Raw genomic sequence first — 17,122 nt, 5'->3', positions numbered from 1 at the left:
GATCATTTTTCTTCATTTACTTTTCAAAGGTCTTTCAGTGCTCCATCCAGATCCAGTGCAAATGGTAGATCCCAAGTCAGCAGGAATTTCCTAGCACCCCTGAAGATTATTGATTGTGTTCAGGGAGACACTTTGAGAAGCTGACTATGGAGCCACTGATTCCTGACCTCTGGAAATGCCCAAGGGCTTTAACCATTCACTCAAAAATCTGACTTTACCTATGCAAATAACTTTCAAGAGGTTGAAAACTCACCAGCCAGTGTGCCTTCACCGGACAAATATTTCTAGTCCAGCCTGTGTCCACCTCACCCTTAGGACTATGAGGACTAGGCCTGGCCCAGATATCCAAAAGGGTGTGAGGGCAGCCTGGTCTGCTTGTGGAGGAAAGGGCAGCGACTGTTCATTGTGGTTGAATGTTTGTTACTGTTCCTGTGGACTGTTGAGGTGAGGGCAGTGCAGAGGATCCAATATAGTAGAGAGGGGGAAGCCACCCACCTCAGCTTGAACCAGGTTCAAGCCCAGCCCGGTTCTTTGGGGGACCCAAACTTACCTGGCCTGACCATGAAACCATCTGAGGCTAAGATTTTACCCCAGTGTCTCCACTAAAAAATGGCCCACACATGCCACTCAGGTGCAGAAGACACGAAGCTGTTTGGGAAACCACTTTCTCTTGCTCACCTATATGCGCCTACATCAGCCCAATTGTCCACTCAGAGGCCTCCTGATTTTGCCTTGGGAAAGGAGGGCAAAAAAAGTGTGTGGTTCCCCTTTAATCCAATTTTCTCTCTTCCCACCCTCCCTTGCCTCCCCCTTTCCCCTTTTCCCTTCCTCCCCTGAGCTCCAGTTGCCTGAAACTGTAAAGTAGCTGCTGTTTCGGCCAGCATTCCTTTGGCATTTTTAGAAGGTGCAGGCAAATTTAATCCAGAGAAGAATCAAAGTTCATGACCAGAACCAATACCCCCATTCCCCTCTCCAAGAGGAGCAATGCCAAAGAATAAAGAGCAGTTGGAGCCTGTTTCCAACACATCCTCTCTTTAAATGCCAGACTCCACCTCCGAACATTTGGACTGTTGTTTTTACCCCTCTAGTATTTTTTTAAACTTTGTTTAATTTTTCTATTTTAAACCAGTAGAACACAGTCCCACTTTCCTGCCTTCTTTTCCTGCAGCCAAACAAAACATGAGATAGCACCAAGGACGAAGTGGCCAGAATGCAAATGGATTATGGCACAACATCCCATCCATTCCTTCGCTCTGCTTCAGCAGAGTCGAGCCGCAGCTACCCTCCCTGAGTATTGTTCCAAATCATTTCCACCGAGATAGCACCAAGGGGCCCTGCTGAGTGCCCTGGCCTTTCTCACCCAGACTCTTGAGCCACCCTTATTTGTGATGCTGCCCACATGGGGCGAAAAAGGAGATGGTGACCCTAACAACGGCAAATGACACATTAGCATTTTGGCTGTTTTTTGCTTGCCGGTTTTTTGCTTATCTCCATGAGTCTTTTTCCCTTCAAGTTTTCATTTGTGATCTTTCCCATGCTTCATTTCTTCAGAGACAGATGGGCTCATGTTCCCAGAAAGATTTCATTAATTTGAGGGCGATTTGTCATTTTGTAGGAGAAAATTCTTCTGTGGCTGCTCCAGTTTATGCAAGAACAGGGCATTTCTCTGGATGAAGTCGACCAGGGTGGGAACAGTGCAGTACATGTAGCTTCGCAACATGGTTTCCTGGGATGCATACAGGTATGTAACATTTTAACAGCAGTGCCCTGGGCTTGCTGTCCGATGAGAAATTGAATGGTAACTAGATAATGAATGCGCTCTCACTAGCCCTGCACAGGGATGCTGGGGGCTCATGAAGATTAAACACCACCCCCGACCCGTGCATGCTCAGTCTTGCGCATCTGTCCTCCTCTCCCCCTCCCTCTGAAGAAAAACCCCTCCTGTGAGCCAGTACTGCTGCTTCTTGAGTGCCACTCATCCTGAAATTGTAAAGGAGGAGTCCTGAGCACAGGGTTAGGAGTGAGCCCCCACCCCATCCCAGTTCTCCTTTCCCATCGCCACCCCCCTTCCCACCCTCCCCACCCAGGCCCCCGCAAACTCATCCCAATCCAAACCCTCCCCACCCCTCGCACCCTTCCCCCTCCCTCCCCTTCCTCGACAGCTGCTGCCAAGTGTGGCCTCTGGAACCCCCGCTCCGTTTTAAGTAAGATCCCTTTCATCCTGGACCTATTCCTTTCCAGCTCTCTACTCCTCCTCGCCCTAACTGAAACTTGGCTGTCTCCAGACGACATGGTCTCTTCTGCTGCTCTCTGCAGTGCAGGCCTCTTCTTCTCCCATTCCCCCAGACTCACCGGAAAAGGAGGAGGTGTCAGTTTCCTTCTCACCCCCCAATGTCACTTTCGCACTATCCCTCCTCCCCCTTCCCTTTCCTTCCCTTCCTTTGAAGCCCACATTATTCGCCTCTACCACCCCCTCCAGATTCTTGTAGCGGTCATCTACCGCCCTCCCGGCCCCACTTCCAACTTCTTTAACGACTTTGACCCCTTCCTCACCTTCCTTCTCTCCTTCTCCATGCCCACTCTGATCCTCGGAGACTTCAATATCCACATGGATATCCCTAACGACTCCTCTGCCGCCCGCCTTCTATCTCTCCTTGACGCTGCCAACCTCTTCCTCCACCCCACCTCACCCACTCACCAACTTGGTCATGCCCTCGACCTCATCATCTCCTACCGCTGCACTGTGTCCACCCCCACCAACTCTGAAATCCCTCTCTCTGATCATAATCTTCTCACCTGCCTCCTCACTCACACTCCTTTCCCCTGTAAATCCGTATTACTCCCTCACAGAGATCTCCGCTCTCTGGACCCCACCCATCTTTCAGAGCGCCTCACACCCCACCTCGCCGCCCTCTCCTCTCTACCTAGTCTTGATGATCAGATTACTGCTCTCAACTCTACCCTTTCTACTCAGCTAGACTCACTCGCTCCCCTTTCCCTTCGCCGCTCTCGCACCACTAACCCACAGCCGTGGATCACTGCCACTGTCCGCCTCCTTCGCTCTTATGCTCGAGCTGCCGAACGCTGCTGGCGAAAGTCTAAACACCATGCCAACCTCGTTCACTTCAAGTTTATCCTTTCCTGCCTTAACTCAGCCCTCTCTTCTGCCAGACAAAACTATTTCTCCTCCCTTATTAACACCCATGCCCATCACCCCCGCCAGCTCTTCCGTACACTCAACTCCCTTCTCAGGCCCCCGGTTCCTCCCCCTCCTCCTTCCCTCACCCCCAATGATCTGGCCTCCTACTTCATTAACAAAATTAAATCCATCAGGTCCGACCTCCCCAAAGTCTCTTCCCCCCTTTCTCCATCCCCCCGGCTCTCAACACTCTCTGCTACTCTCCCATCCTTCCCAGCAGTATCCTCAGAGGAGCTCTCCTCCCTCCTCTCAAGTGCTACTCCGGCCACCTGTGCTTCTGACCCCATTCCCTCTCATCTCATGAAATCTCTCGCTCCATCCCTTCTCCCCTCCTTAACTTCCATCTTCAACCGCTCACTCTCCACTGGTTCTTTCCCCTCTGCCTTCAAACATGCCCATGTCTCTCCCATCCTAAAAAAACCCTCTCTTGACCCCACCTCACCTTCTAGTTATCACCCCATATCCCTCCTACCATTCCTTTCCAAACTCCTTGAACGAGTTGTCTACACGCGCTGCCTAGAATTCCTCAACAACAACTCTCTCCTCGACCCCCTCCAGTCTGGCTTCCGTCCCCTACATTCCACGGAAACTGCCCTCTCAAAGGTCACCAATGACCTCCTGCTTGCCAAATCCAACGGCTCATACTCTGTCCTAATCCTCCTCGACCTCTCAGCTGCCTTTGACACTGTGGACCACTCCCTCTTCTCAACACGCTATCTGACCTTGGCTTCACAGACTCCATCCTCTCCTGGTTCTCCTCTTACCTCTCCGGTCGTTCTTTCTCAGTCTCTTTTGCAGGCTCCTCCTCCCCCTCCCATCCTCTTACTGTGGGGGTTCCCCAAGGTTCAGTGCTTGGTCCCCTTCTGTTCTCGATCTACACGCACTCCCTTGGTGACCTCATTCGCTCCCACGGCTTCAACTATCATCTCCACGCTGATGACACCCAGATCTACATCTCTGCCCCTGCTCTCTCCCCCTCTCTCCAGGCTCGCATCTCCTCCTGCCTTCAGGACATCTCCATTTGGATGTCTGCCCGCCACCTAAAGCTCAACATGTCGAAGACTGAACTCCTTGTCTTCCCTCCCAAACCTTGCCCTCTCCCTGACTTTCCCATCTCTGTTGACGGCACTACCATCCTTCCCGTCTCACAAGCCCGCAACCTTGGTGTCATCCTCGACTCCGCTCTCTCATTCACCCCTCACATCCAAGCCGTGACCAAAACCTGCCGGTGTCAGCTCCACAACATTGCCAAGATCCGCCCTTTCCTCTCCATCCCAACCGCTACCCTGCTCATTCAAGCTCTCATCCTATCTCGTCTGGACTACTGCATCAGCCTTCTCTCTGATCTCCCATCCTTGTGTCTCTCTCCACTTCAATCCATACTTCATGCTGCTGCCCGGATTATCTTTGTCCAGAAACGCTCTGGGCATATCACTCCCCTCCTCAAAAATCTCCAGTGGCTACCAATCAATCTGCGCATCAGGCAGAAACTCCTCACCCTGGGCTTCAAGGCTCTCCATCACCTTGCCCCCTCCTACCTCACCTCCCTTCTCTCCTTCTACATCCCAGCCCGCACCCTCCGCTCCTCCACCACTAATCTCCTCACCGTACCTCACTCTCGCCTGTCCCGCCATCGATCCCCGGCCCACGTCGTCCCCCGGGCCTGGAATGCCCTCCCTCTGCCCATCCGCCAAGCTAGCTCTCTTCCTCCCTTCAAGGCCCTGCTGAGAGCTCACCCCCTCCAGGAGGCCTTCCCAGACTGAGCCCCTTCCTTCCTCTCCCCCTCGTCCCCCTCTCCATCCCCCCCATCTTACCTCCTTCCCTTCCCCACAGCACCTGTATATATGTGTATATGTTTGTACATATTTATTACTCTATTTATTTATTTATTTTATTTGTACATATCTATTCTATTTATTTTATTTTGTTAGTATGTTTGTATTTGTTCTCTGTCTCCCCCTTTTAGACTGTGAGCCCACTGTTGGGTAGGGACTGTCTCTATATGTTGCCAATTTGTACTTCCCAAGCGCTTAGTACAGTGCTCTGCACATAGTAAGCGCTCAATAAATACGATTGATGATGATGATGATGATAATATTATCGACAGGAACAAGCATCTAGGGCTGTCGTGGAGAAGAAAAGAGTCTAGGGCCCTAGTAAGAAACTGCTGGAGTCTATCAGTGACATCTTAACACCCACAACAGAAGTGGTGAGGATCACACACATAACAACCAGAAGCCCACTTTATTACAACTTGGCACCTATATACACACACAAAGACACACACACAGACACACACATACCCATTACATCTTCCCCATCTACCCTTTCCCTTCACAATAGCACCCATCAGTGCACGTGTTACAATCACATACATGCTTCAGATTTATACAGAGCTTATTTCATTGTAAGTAGTTATTTAAGTATGGTTACCACATAACTTCCCCCATACATGTGCAATAACATACCTACACACACACACACACACACACACTGCACTCCTCTAATGGCAGGGCTGTCTTGATCTGGGAGTTGTGGTGCCCTAGTTTCCATGTTTCATTATGATGTGTTGGTGGCTTGTCCAGCAAGACTTCCTTATAGCTGCCACTCCTTGTTGCTGTATGGTTGGTGTTCGTGACTCTTTTTATTGCTTTCATAATCTGTGGCGTTGTGTTATGCCTCTGGTTTATGCCCTTCAGCTTTTTCAATTATTTCCCAACAGAGACCATCAAAATGGGAGTCACAAAGGAGTTTGGGGGTTAGAAAAACCTACCCTGTGAGAGACCATTGGTGTAAGAAACTGGAAGCAATTTTCCCATTGATTTTGGCACTGGGTGGGCCCTTTGAAGGAATTGGGTCTACTTTGAGGCGCCCATTGCAAAGGGATGTGGAAAACCTGGAAGGGCTATAGAGGAGAATTTAAATGATTATTTGGATTGTAAATGGGACATATGGAGAAAGTTTCAAAGAGTTGGGATTATTTAACCTGAAGAAGAGGATGGACTGAATTCTAACTATCTGACTACCTTGAAGATTGTGAATTTCAGTCGGCTTTCTACATCCTTAGAGAGAAAATTGAGATAAATAATATGGGGTTTGGGTAGGTGTGGATAGATTTTTAATAAATATGAGATTGGTCTATACCCTTCCTTCGATATTTGTTCCCATCAGCAAGGGCTGACAGAAAATCTTGGGAAGAAAGGTGGGAGGGAAGAGGAGAGTGATGATAAAGCAAGTGAGAATCAGAACAAAAGGGGAAAAAGTGTCAAATGAGAATATGAGGGAGGGGAAGGAATGGGAGTGGCAAAGAAAATGGCAGAAATTTGAATAAATAAGGAAGCATAGCATCCTATACTTAGACCACATCCCTTAGCAAGGTAGGTGGTTAGTACTTTATGGTCACTTGAACTTTTTACAGTGAGTGAGTAAGTATTTGCTTCAGGGAAAGAGGACTCTACCTTTTGGTCAGAATAAAGTGCCCTACAGACTTCCACATCTAAGCATATCATTTTGGAAAAAGGCCAACAAAACCGAAGCAATGGTTCATGATGTTCCTAGAACAGCCCCACGACCACAGTGGGTGCTCACTAAATATTTATCGGTGACAGTGTTGATGATGACGAAGCAGCCTTGGAAGGCCCTGATCCCCTTAAACATTCTCTGCGTTTGTTGGCAGACGCTGGTTGAATATGGAGCAAACGTCACCATGCAGAACCATGCTGGAGAGAAACCGTCCCAGAGTGCTGAGCGGCATGGACACACCATGTGTTCCCGCTACCTGGTGGTGGTGGAGACGTGCATGTCACTGGCATCTCAGGTGGTGAAGTTAACCAAACAGCTGAAAGAGTGAGTTGGCTAAAGATTCCTGGAGGACCCAGCTGTCTGTCCAAAACTACTGATCGGAGAGTGTCAGTCCCCTGGGCTTCAGGGTACTTACCACCACCATAGTTTATTCCTGCTCCTTTGGACTCCGGTCCTGTGGTCAGTTCACAGGTTCCTCTACATTTTCTTCTGATTTTATATTCTTGATCCATTCACCTTACAATGTTTTGTCCTCCACTTTGTGCTAAATGAAGCATCTTTGCATCAAAATGGCCTGTTCTCCTTTCATTTCACTTGTCAGATAAAATGCACTTGTCAAAATTTCTCCACTCCCACATTTTAACTGTACTGTGGGTAAATTAATCCAAAATCTGAAGTGCCTGAAAAGCATAAATGGTATAACCAAACCTAAAACTGACCCCAAGGGAGAAGAGCAACTTTATAAGCAAATTGAAGCAGATTTCTGAGAACATGTCACGATTCCTCCAAAGGAAGGAAGTTCTTTCCTTCTCTCTCGTTTGGAAAGATAGGAAGAGAAATTCCTGCAACTCCCAGGCCTCGTTCCTGTTTCACTCTTGGCCATCCTACAGGAGCCTTTCCTTCCCTCCCGCTTTCACCTCCTCCTCTGCCTTCCCGCCCTCTCTCTCTCTCTCTCTCTCTGTCTCTGTACCTTTCACACAGCCAATAGCAGGTTAAGGACAGTCAAGGCAGAGGACATTGAGAGAAAATTCCACTAGAGCCCAAGCTCAACAACCCCTGAAGAACAGACCACTTGAACAGGCAGGTTGTCGCTAAACCAGCGCACTGTATCAGACTACTTTCAAGGGGATAGGTTTTAGGTGTATGAACAATGGTAATGATAAAGAAAGGGGAAATCGCCAGTTATTTCAAGGAGTGAGGTCCAGGGATTTTATGAATTACTTCAAATTTATCATCTTCAACAATGCATTTGCCACCCAAGCAATAGAATATGAATCAATTAATAGCACTTATTGAGTGCTTATTGTGTGCAGAACACTGCACTAAGCACTTGGTATGATAGAAATAGTAGCTACGATCCTTGCACTCATGTAACTTGCAATCTAGCTGGGGAAACAAGACACTAAAATAAATTACAGGCTGGAGCATGCAATAGAGTATCAGGATTTATTCAGAAGTGCTCCAGGGGCAGCTGGGGCTATAACGTGAGGAGATTATCTATAAATGATGTATTGTGTGTGTGTGTATATATATATATATATATATATATATATACACACACACATATGTGTGTGTGTTTATATACATGCACCTATATACCTATATATGTGTGTGTGTGTGTATATATATACATATATACACACACACACACACACACACAAATATGATAAATTATTTATAACAGTGTCTTCTCCCCCTCAAGACTGTAAGCTTACTGTGGAAAGGGAACGTGTCTACCAACTCTCTTGTACTCTCCCAAGTACTTAGTCAGTGCTCTGCACACAGTAAGCACTCAATAGATACCATTGATGATGATGAGGAGGAGGAAATTCAAAATCAATCAGGGAAGGCCTCATGGAGGAGATGTGATTACAGTAAGGGTTTGAAGATGGGGAGAGCAGTGGTCAGATTCAAGAATATGTTCAGGAATATCCCGTGGTCACTTAGTGGATGAACTGTCCTCTCTGACCCCTACCATTGCCCCATCCTTTCCTACTCCCAACTCCCCCATCCACCAAGGGCCCTCTCAAACTTTCTGCTGCATCTTCCCTCCTTCCTCCAAGGCCCCTTAAAGGGTGTTTTTCATTTCCAAGTTCTCAGTCCTTCCACTCCACTTTCTGTTTAACTGAAAACTGAGATGCTGAATTCCAAAAACCTCCTGTAATGCAACATGGAAGTTAAATTCTCAGACTATCAGAGTGCAGGCATAAAGGCTTTGATCACTAAGCTAATTCTCACTTGCAAGTTAATAGACCTTGGGGAATACTGTTTCCTCATTATTTGGAACCTCCTGGGGCAGCTTTTCTGATTTCCAGGCACAAGACCATAAATTGCACTAGGTGTTCAGTTGGAAAACTGCCCAAACTCAGGGTTTGGTTAGGATATTTGGTTGATAGCCCCAGGCTACAATCCACATGCACACTAGTATGCTGCAGTCCCTCTTCTTTCTTTCTCCTCCCAGCCCCCAAGCTTGATGGTGAACACAACTTAGTGACAGGATTTAAATGGAAGCGGACACTGTCAAAATAAAATCCAATTCGAGATGATGTTGGGGCTTTGGGACCCTTTCTAGGGGAAATAATTTTATTGTGGCATAGTCAAATCAAGCTATGAACACTGAAAATACTAGTCAGCACAGTTTAACTGGCACCACCTTTTAATGCCTGTCCCACCAAGATTCTGTTTGGCAAAAATCCTCCTGCCAGCCCAGGGATTTCCAATAACTTGATTGGGTCAGTGAAAGAGGACAGGCCTGGCCTCAGTTCAAGGGCCTTAGCTCTTCATTCCAAATCATGTCCTCAGGTTTCTCACTGGGGAAAGCAGCTAAAACTTTGGCCTTCTGGATTTTTGTCAACTGTGGTAGGTGGAGCTGGAGGAGTCTTTTCTCATCATATATAACATACCTTGAACAATTGGCTGTATATTCAGGAAAGCATTGGAGACAAGAGACAGTTCAGGAATCTAGGCCATGTTTGTGTTGTATTTTTGAAGACTCTCTTTGACACTGAAAGCAAACGAAAAGCCCAATTCCAAATTGTTTGACCTAACCCAACAGTACAGACACTGTAGTCAATCTTCCATTTTAACAAAGCTACACACTGAGGGCACTGCTCTTCTTGCCTGTCCCTCTTCTCTTTATCATTTGAATGGTCAGTCCTTTCTAATTCACCTTCCAGGTGGAAAGGTGAATTAGAGACCTTCCTCTTTCCTCTTTGGCCACTCCAGTCAGAGAGGAAGAACATGTACTCCATCATCCCTGTGGTCTCTGCCTGCTCCCTTGCTAGCAACAGCCTCCCTGAGTCACAAAGCTCTCTCAGAAAGCAGGCCCAAGCTGCCCTGCATCCTTCACATGGACCTCATTGTCCATTTCCACAGACAATTTGATCTGCAGCCCAGTGGACCAGGAAAGCATCATGCTGAAATGGGCTTTGCCCATCTTTTTCTTTTCTCTAACCACCTGCATTTCCAACCCTGACCTGCTCCAGCAGCAAGAGGGCCTTGTGGAAGACAAAAAAGCAAAAGGGGGTCACAAGCTTTCCTCCCCTTCTCTTTTGCACATGGGACGACAGGAATTCATTCTTGCCTCCTGTGGAGAGAAGCAGGTACCATTGTAGCCTGCTGGAAGGGCTTGGCTGGCAGGTTCATTCTCTTTCCACTAGATGGATGCTGCTAAGCATGAGTCTGCCCAGGCAGGGGCCTGGAGGTCATGATAAAACCGGCTTGAGTAAGCCAGGACTCTTCTTAAGCTGTAATAAGAAGAGTTGGGAAGAGGAAAATTCCTACTTCTTAACTTATATGGACTACTGTCTTGCTGCAGTGATCTCTTTATACCAAAGAGCTGCTGCTGCTTCTGATGCCTTTAAGCCAAGTCACAAATGTCTTAGTAACCCTCTCCTGGACCACAGCCAGGTAAATTAGTTAGGTTCATTTGGTCCGAACTCAAGGCCTTATGGTAGGTAATGTGCCATGATCAGGAATTGCCATTCATAACCAATAACAATAATGATAAGTGTGGCATTTGTTAGACTGTGAGCCCACTGTTGGGTAGGGACTGTATATGTTGCCAACTTGTACTTCCCAAGCGCTTAGTACAGTGCTCTGCACACAGTAAGCACTCAATAAATACGATTGATTGATTGATTTGTTAAGCAAGTTACTATGCGCCAAGCACTGTACTAAGCACTGGGGTAGATACAAGGTAATCAGGTCAGACACAGTCTCTTTCCCACAGTGGGCTCACAGTCTAAGTAGAAGGAAGAACGGATATTTTATCTCCATTTTAAAGATGAGGTAACTGAGGTATAGAGAAAGTTAAGTACCTTGCCCAAATTCACACAACAGGCAGGTGATGGAGCCAGGATTAGGACCCAGGTCCTCAGACTCCTAGGCCCATGCTCTTTCCTCTAAGCCATGCATTGTTGCCTAGCTATTAACTCTGTAGGAAAGACTTGGGGAGCTGATTGGTGGAGGTGTGGCTCAGCATGTGAGTGAAGAGCCACGTAACCCATAGTATCATTAAAAGGTTTTAGAGATAAAAAGATTACCATGGAATCCCTCTGAAGTTTCAAGCTTCAACAAAAAACAAATCATAGTATAAGTGTCGGTAGATCTGGTCAACAAGGGGAAAGTGAACAGGAAATATTAGTTGACACTGGGGAAGTTGTAAAATTTGCGGCAGGTAATAATAGTGGGAGACATCAATTTTCCTCAGTGATTGGTTGAGTGACTCACTGGGAAAAGAAAGTGGAGGTAACATTTATGGACAGGCTCAATAACTGTTCTCTTGGAAATGTTAGTTTATGGTGCTGACAAGCATTTAATTGTGAGTAGAGGTTAGGATCTGGTGGGGGAGATAGAGACTACTTCTCGTTGAAATTTAACATTTTCACTGCAGGGGGTGGGGAGTCCAAAAAGCAACACAAAGATATCTAATTTTAGAAAAGAGAACTTTGAAATGTTGTGGAGTCTAATTAGGAAGAAGCTGAAATGGCTAGCAAAAAAGGTGACTTACTGGAAAACATCATCTTACAAGGCCAGGTGAAGTGTGGGTTGCAGAATTTAAACAGGTGATGAAACAGAACCCTTCGGTGGCTAACTATCAGGGTAAATGAGGTTATAACAGGAAAAAAAAATCCTCTTTTCAAAAATGGAAAAATCACCAGAGTAATTAGAACAGGAAGGTCCATAAAGTGTGGCAGATCAGGTGCAAACAGGAAATTAGGCAGGCCAAAAGGAGTTTGAACAGCATTTTGGGAGGGATGCTAAAGCTAATAACATAAGATTCCTCAAATATATCAAAAGCTTGGATGCAGATAGGGAATTTGTGGAGCCATTTGATGCTCATAAAGTAAAAGTTCACTCGGGAATGAAAAGAAGATAGCTGAGACTCTACTCTTTCCTGAATCTTTGTAAGATTCCCCACACCAAAATTGTTTTGGGTTTTTATAGCAGATAGGATCATATCAATCGATCGTATTTATTGAGAGCTAACTGTGTGCTGAGCACTGTAGTAAGTGCTGGGGAAAGTATAATATTACAGAGTTGGCAGACCTGTTCCCTGCCCATCAGATGAATTGGATCAGTACATCACGGCCCCAACAGAATATTTTAGACCAAATTGATAAACTAAATGTAAAGAAATCAGGAACTCAGAATAGAAGTTGCAGAAATCTTGGAGAGAATATATGACCTATTGTTACAAACAGACACTCTATTGGAGGATGGGTAGATCACCAATGTAACTCCTATTTTTACAAAGGGTTCCAGAGATGACGGGGGGAATTGTAGACCGGTAAGTCTCATTTTTATTCCTGATAACTTAATAAAAAAGTAATTAAATATAGAATCAGCAAGCACTAAGAAAAACACAACCTGTGGAGGAAAAGACAATGTGATTTCTATCAGGGAAAAACATGACTAACTAAATAAGAATGGTAAGACTCCCTTTCTATACCTGGTAACTTAATAAAAACAGTAATTAGGTTTCAGATCAGTGAGCACTTAGACAAAGGCAACATGGTTTCTGTAAGGAGATTTTGTGCCTCACTAATCTGCTGGAGTTCTTTAAAAACATCTACAAGCATGTCATAGAGGGGAATCAGTAGACATAACATATTTTGAATTTCAAAAACCTTTTGAAAAGGTTCCACACCGAAGACTTTTATAAAGTCGAGTGATCATGGGAAAGGAGGGAATGTTCTGTCATGGACAAAAAATTGACTAAAACATTGGAAACAAAGGATAGGGCTAAATGGGCACTTTTCATGATAGAGAAAGGTAAAAATGGAGTTCAGCATTAGTTTTGCCTATCATCTTCATAAATTATTGGGAAGAGAGAATAGAAAGTGAAATCTCCAAGTTGTCAGATGATACCAAACTCTTCTGGGTGTTGAAATATCATATGATGAGATAAGGTTCAGGAAGACCTCATAAAGCAAAGTGAGTGGGCTAAAAATGGCAGATAAGTTATAATGTGAGCAATTAATAGGAAATGAAACTATGGGAAAAAATCCAGATCACAAATTACATTCAATTCTCATATAATGCAGGGGTTACATTCTTTATAAACCTGTGTTAAAGAAATCTCGCATTCTAGTACACACAGTTTGATCGATGTGATGCACATGCACACAACTATTTCTTCTGCCATCAAGTTGCAATCTATCCAGATAGTTATGTGATGGTGGAAGAATACCCTCTGATTCCCTAACAGCATTCTATCTAGCATTCATGGTGAAAATATGTGATATGGGACAACTCGGTGTTCATGATAATAGGTTTGGCGCTATCAATTATGACTCAGGATAGAGATGTCAGAGTCATTGTTCACTGTTCTTTGAAATAATTGCTTCAGTGAAGAGTGACAAAGACCAACTGAATGCTTGATCCTATCAGGAAAGGGCTAGAAAATTAAACAGAAAACATAGTTACCATAAATAACACCATGATATATTCCTACCTCGAATACTGTTTGCAGGTTTAGTTGCTGCATCTTAGAGAGGACATAACAGAGCTGGAGATGGTTCAGAACAAGGCAACTAAGTTGATCAGAGGAATGGGAAAGCCTCCATATTAGGAAAGTCTCAGAGGAAAGGGCTCTAGAGTCTGGATAAGCAGAGGTTGAAAGGAGCTGTAATTGAAGGCTCCAAAATTTGAAGGATGTAGACAGAGGAAACTAATTCCCACAACACTAGGACAAGACACCAACTGAAGCTGGAGAATAGTAGGCTTAAAATAAACAAAAGGACATACTTCATCACATAATAGAAGATGAGCATATGGAATTTGTTACCACAAGATGTTGTGCAGGCAGAAAATATCAGTAGATTCAAAAGGGGTTTGAATAAATTCACAGACAAGCAATCCATGATGAGTTGCTAGAGGGAAAATAGAGGCATCAGATGGGTGCCCTAGCCATGAATATCGAGGTCAAGAAAGGTGACCATCCCATGGTCCCCCTTTAAGAATCTCGTTACAACTGTTGGAAACAAAATACTGGGCTGATTGGGCTATTATTCCAATACGTATGCTGAGAATTATGTTCATAAGGTCTAAAAGTCTATTTGCTATCATTGATTGTGGGGGTAATTATCAGTGGTTCTAATGTGAGCAAAAAGTAAACAGAATTGTTTGTGGAACCATATGATGGTTGCCCTCCTATTGGTTAGGGATATACCATCTAACATCCCAGCATTTCCCCACTATACCCCTGTTGGGGAATTAATGAACAGCAATTCCATTTTCACCCTGTCCCCAACATGTATTTTGGTATGTAATATCTGAAAGTTGTAGTTAAGGATATATACACAGTCATAAGTTCATTTTGGCAGTGAAATATTCGGAAAAAATTTACAAAATGTTTTACAGTTAAATTAGAGTTCTGATTTAACTCAATTTTAAAAAGAAAATGATTTAGAGAGAAGCGGTGGAAATTCATTGTAATTGGGAGCAACCTTAGAACACTGTGGCTTCCTTCTTTTCCTTACTTTGTAAAGATTTTTCCTGCAGTCCTAGGTTTCCAAGAAGTTTGAGTGATTCTGTTTTGTTTGTATGTTGGATGTTTGGTTGTAACTTGGGACCAGGTGTGTGGAGCTGATCCAAATGTTTCTTTGATTCAATGACGGTTTAGTAAACAGCTAGAATCTCCAAGGAATGCATCAAAAAGCCATCAAATGCATGTCCTGGAGCTTAATTTTGAAAGACCCTTTCCACTTTGTATCAGCTGTCAATGGATCAGTCTGTATGATACAAAAAGCCACGGCAATGATTTGCACAGCATACAATTTGCACATTTCTAACCCACAACTTGCAAGCATCTCTCTCTACAGATATGTAGGTATTTAGTGTATGCAAGAACATATGTGAATGCTTTCTGAAAGAAAGGAGTGGGGTGGGGAACGGGGTAGATATTGCCTCTTTAGGGTTGAAAGCATTTTTATGAAATTGAAAGTGCTGAAACTATCTGGTTAGTTTTGTTTTGTTTTTGGCCATTATTGAGAATTCTAGTTTAAAATGGCAGTTCTAAATACAGTAAAACTTCTTCTTTATAGGCAAAATCTCCTATTAACCAAGCTTTCCACCAGTCCCAGCAACCCACTGGGCAATTTAATATATCTTTAAAAGACTTCTGTCAAAAACCAAGTAAGATTATAACAAAGTCCCTGAAAATGATCCCCTTCATTTGGTGTAAAGGGTTTTTACTGGGTTAGACTTGAAAAGTACAGAATCCAAAAGGGAGCAGATTAAACAGCAGGAAGTCCTACAAGCCCATAAGCCTGCTGATCAGAAATGGGACTAGATTTCAGTATACTAGGATCTACAAAATTGTTCAAGCTGAGACTGATAGAGGAAGTGAGTGATTGAAAAATAATGTGAGAGTTTTAGAAAGCAGAAGACAAAAGGGGATGGAAGGATGGGAAAGGAAATGTGAAAAAATAGAGAAGCTCCTCATAAGCAGAAACTGTGTCTACTGATTCTATTGTACTGTACTCTCCTTACTGCTTAATACAGTGCTCTGCACACAGTAAGTGCACAATGAATACCATTGATTGATAACTATGAGAAAAGATGGCTAAATCCAGATATCTGAGACCTTTACTCCAATTGTTTTTCTCAACACTTAGTGTATCCATTATCTCAGATATTCACCCATCAAATTTGGTATAGGACTGTTATCTGATTTGGCACCTAAATCACTTAATACTCTAGTTTAGATCTTTGTTCCCTTTCAAGAAATTGTCCAAAATTGCATTACTAAATCGTGAGCAATAACTAGTACAATTCATCAATGATGTCAGAAATCAAAAGTGAACAATAAAAATCAGTCCCTGATCAACTGCTTTAAGTTTATTCTGGATAGATTTTGGAGGCCAAAGGCTAAGGACTATGCAAAATGGGGAGGGCTCTCCTAAAGGTGTCCTTGGCACCTGTCTGTGAGTTGTCCTTCATCAGATAGTCTAGCTCTGCTCAATGCGGCAATGTCTTCACATCTGGCCAGTTCTTTGGGGATGATTTGCCATTATCGTTGTCAAGTAGAATCATGATGATGCATATTGAGGTGGTTAATTTATTCTTTGTTTTTCTACTTGTGGTTATACTGCAAGGCTAAAGTTTACCTGATTCAGGTCTCTTGTGAGCCATTTAGAATTTGGGGAAGCAGGCAATGTTTAGGTCACCTTTTCTAGCTCCTTCCCTAATTGCAGTGAGCAGCGCCTGCCTAACTAAGGCTGCTAAGACCCCCAGGGTGTTGTCTTATTATGATCAAATGGCCAATATTCTGAGCCACCTATTTATACAACCACCTCTTGTTATAATGTTCTTTAAGCACCCTTTCCCAATAGGGCTCTTGCAATTTCATATTGCTATTACTTAAAGCACTCTCTCACTTCAAGATAACCTTGCAGGGTTGACTTTAGTAAACACTTGCCTTCCCTGTCCTGCCTTAAGTCTGAAGTATTTTGACTGACTGAATAGGGTTAATAAAGTCCATTTCAATAGGATGTGAAAGGGAGCGCTTTGAAAATTAAATGCTGTATTTCAAATGTATTTAAAAAATGCAAATTCTTTCCTATTGGTAGGCAGTAACTATATTTAATGTGTCTTTTAATCACTGTTTTAAAATATATTTATATTTTTGGATCCATATTTTGGATTTCAGGAACACATTAATGCACTTCACATTATTTCCTATGGAAGACATATTTTCTTTACTGCTGTTTCACTTAACACTACTTTCATGGAATCAATCAACAGCCCTAATTGGGGTTCAGGTATATAGGACTTTTGTTTAGGGGAAGGGAATATTCCACCTCAACCCACACATTCAATCTGTCCCCAAATCCCATTGGGTCAACCTTTACAACATCGCTAAAATCCACACTTTCCTCTCCATCCAAACTGCTA

General features: G+C 44.0%; 1 protein-coding gene across 4 annotated transcripts in view; it reads left to right on the top strand.

Moving 5' to 3' along the window:
- Positions 1-17,122, top strand: part of LOC119948011 (synuclein alpha interacting protein) — a 259,871-nt gene that overhangs the window by 213,096 nt on the left and 29,653 nt on the right. For all 4 annotated transcript variants that reach the window (XM_038769796.1, XM_038769797.1, XM_038769798.1 and 1 more), the window contains 2 exons: positions 1,616-1,741; positions 6,876-7,045. In XM_038769796.1, coding sequence (XP_038625724.1) covers positions 1,616-1,741; positions 6,876-7,045 — 296 coding nt within the window. The remainder of the gene's footprint in view (positions 1-1,615; positions 1,742-6,875; positions 7,046-17,122) is intronic.

Source organism: Tachyglossus aculeatus, chromosome X4, assembly GCF_015852505.1.
Source record: "Tachyglossus aculeatus isolate mTacAcu1 chromosome X4, mTacAcu1.pri, whole genome shotgun sequence".
Classification (NCBI taxonomy): Eukaryota; Metazoa; Chordata; class Mammalia; order Monotremata; family Tachyglossidae; genus Tachyglossus; species Tachyglossus aculeatus.
Note: the sequence above shows the minus strand (reverse complement) of the source record. Positions and strands in the feature narration are given on the sequence as shown.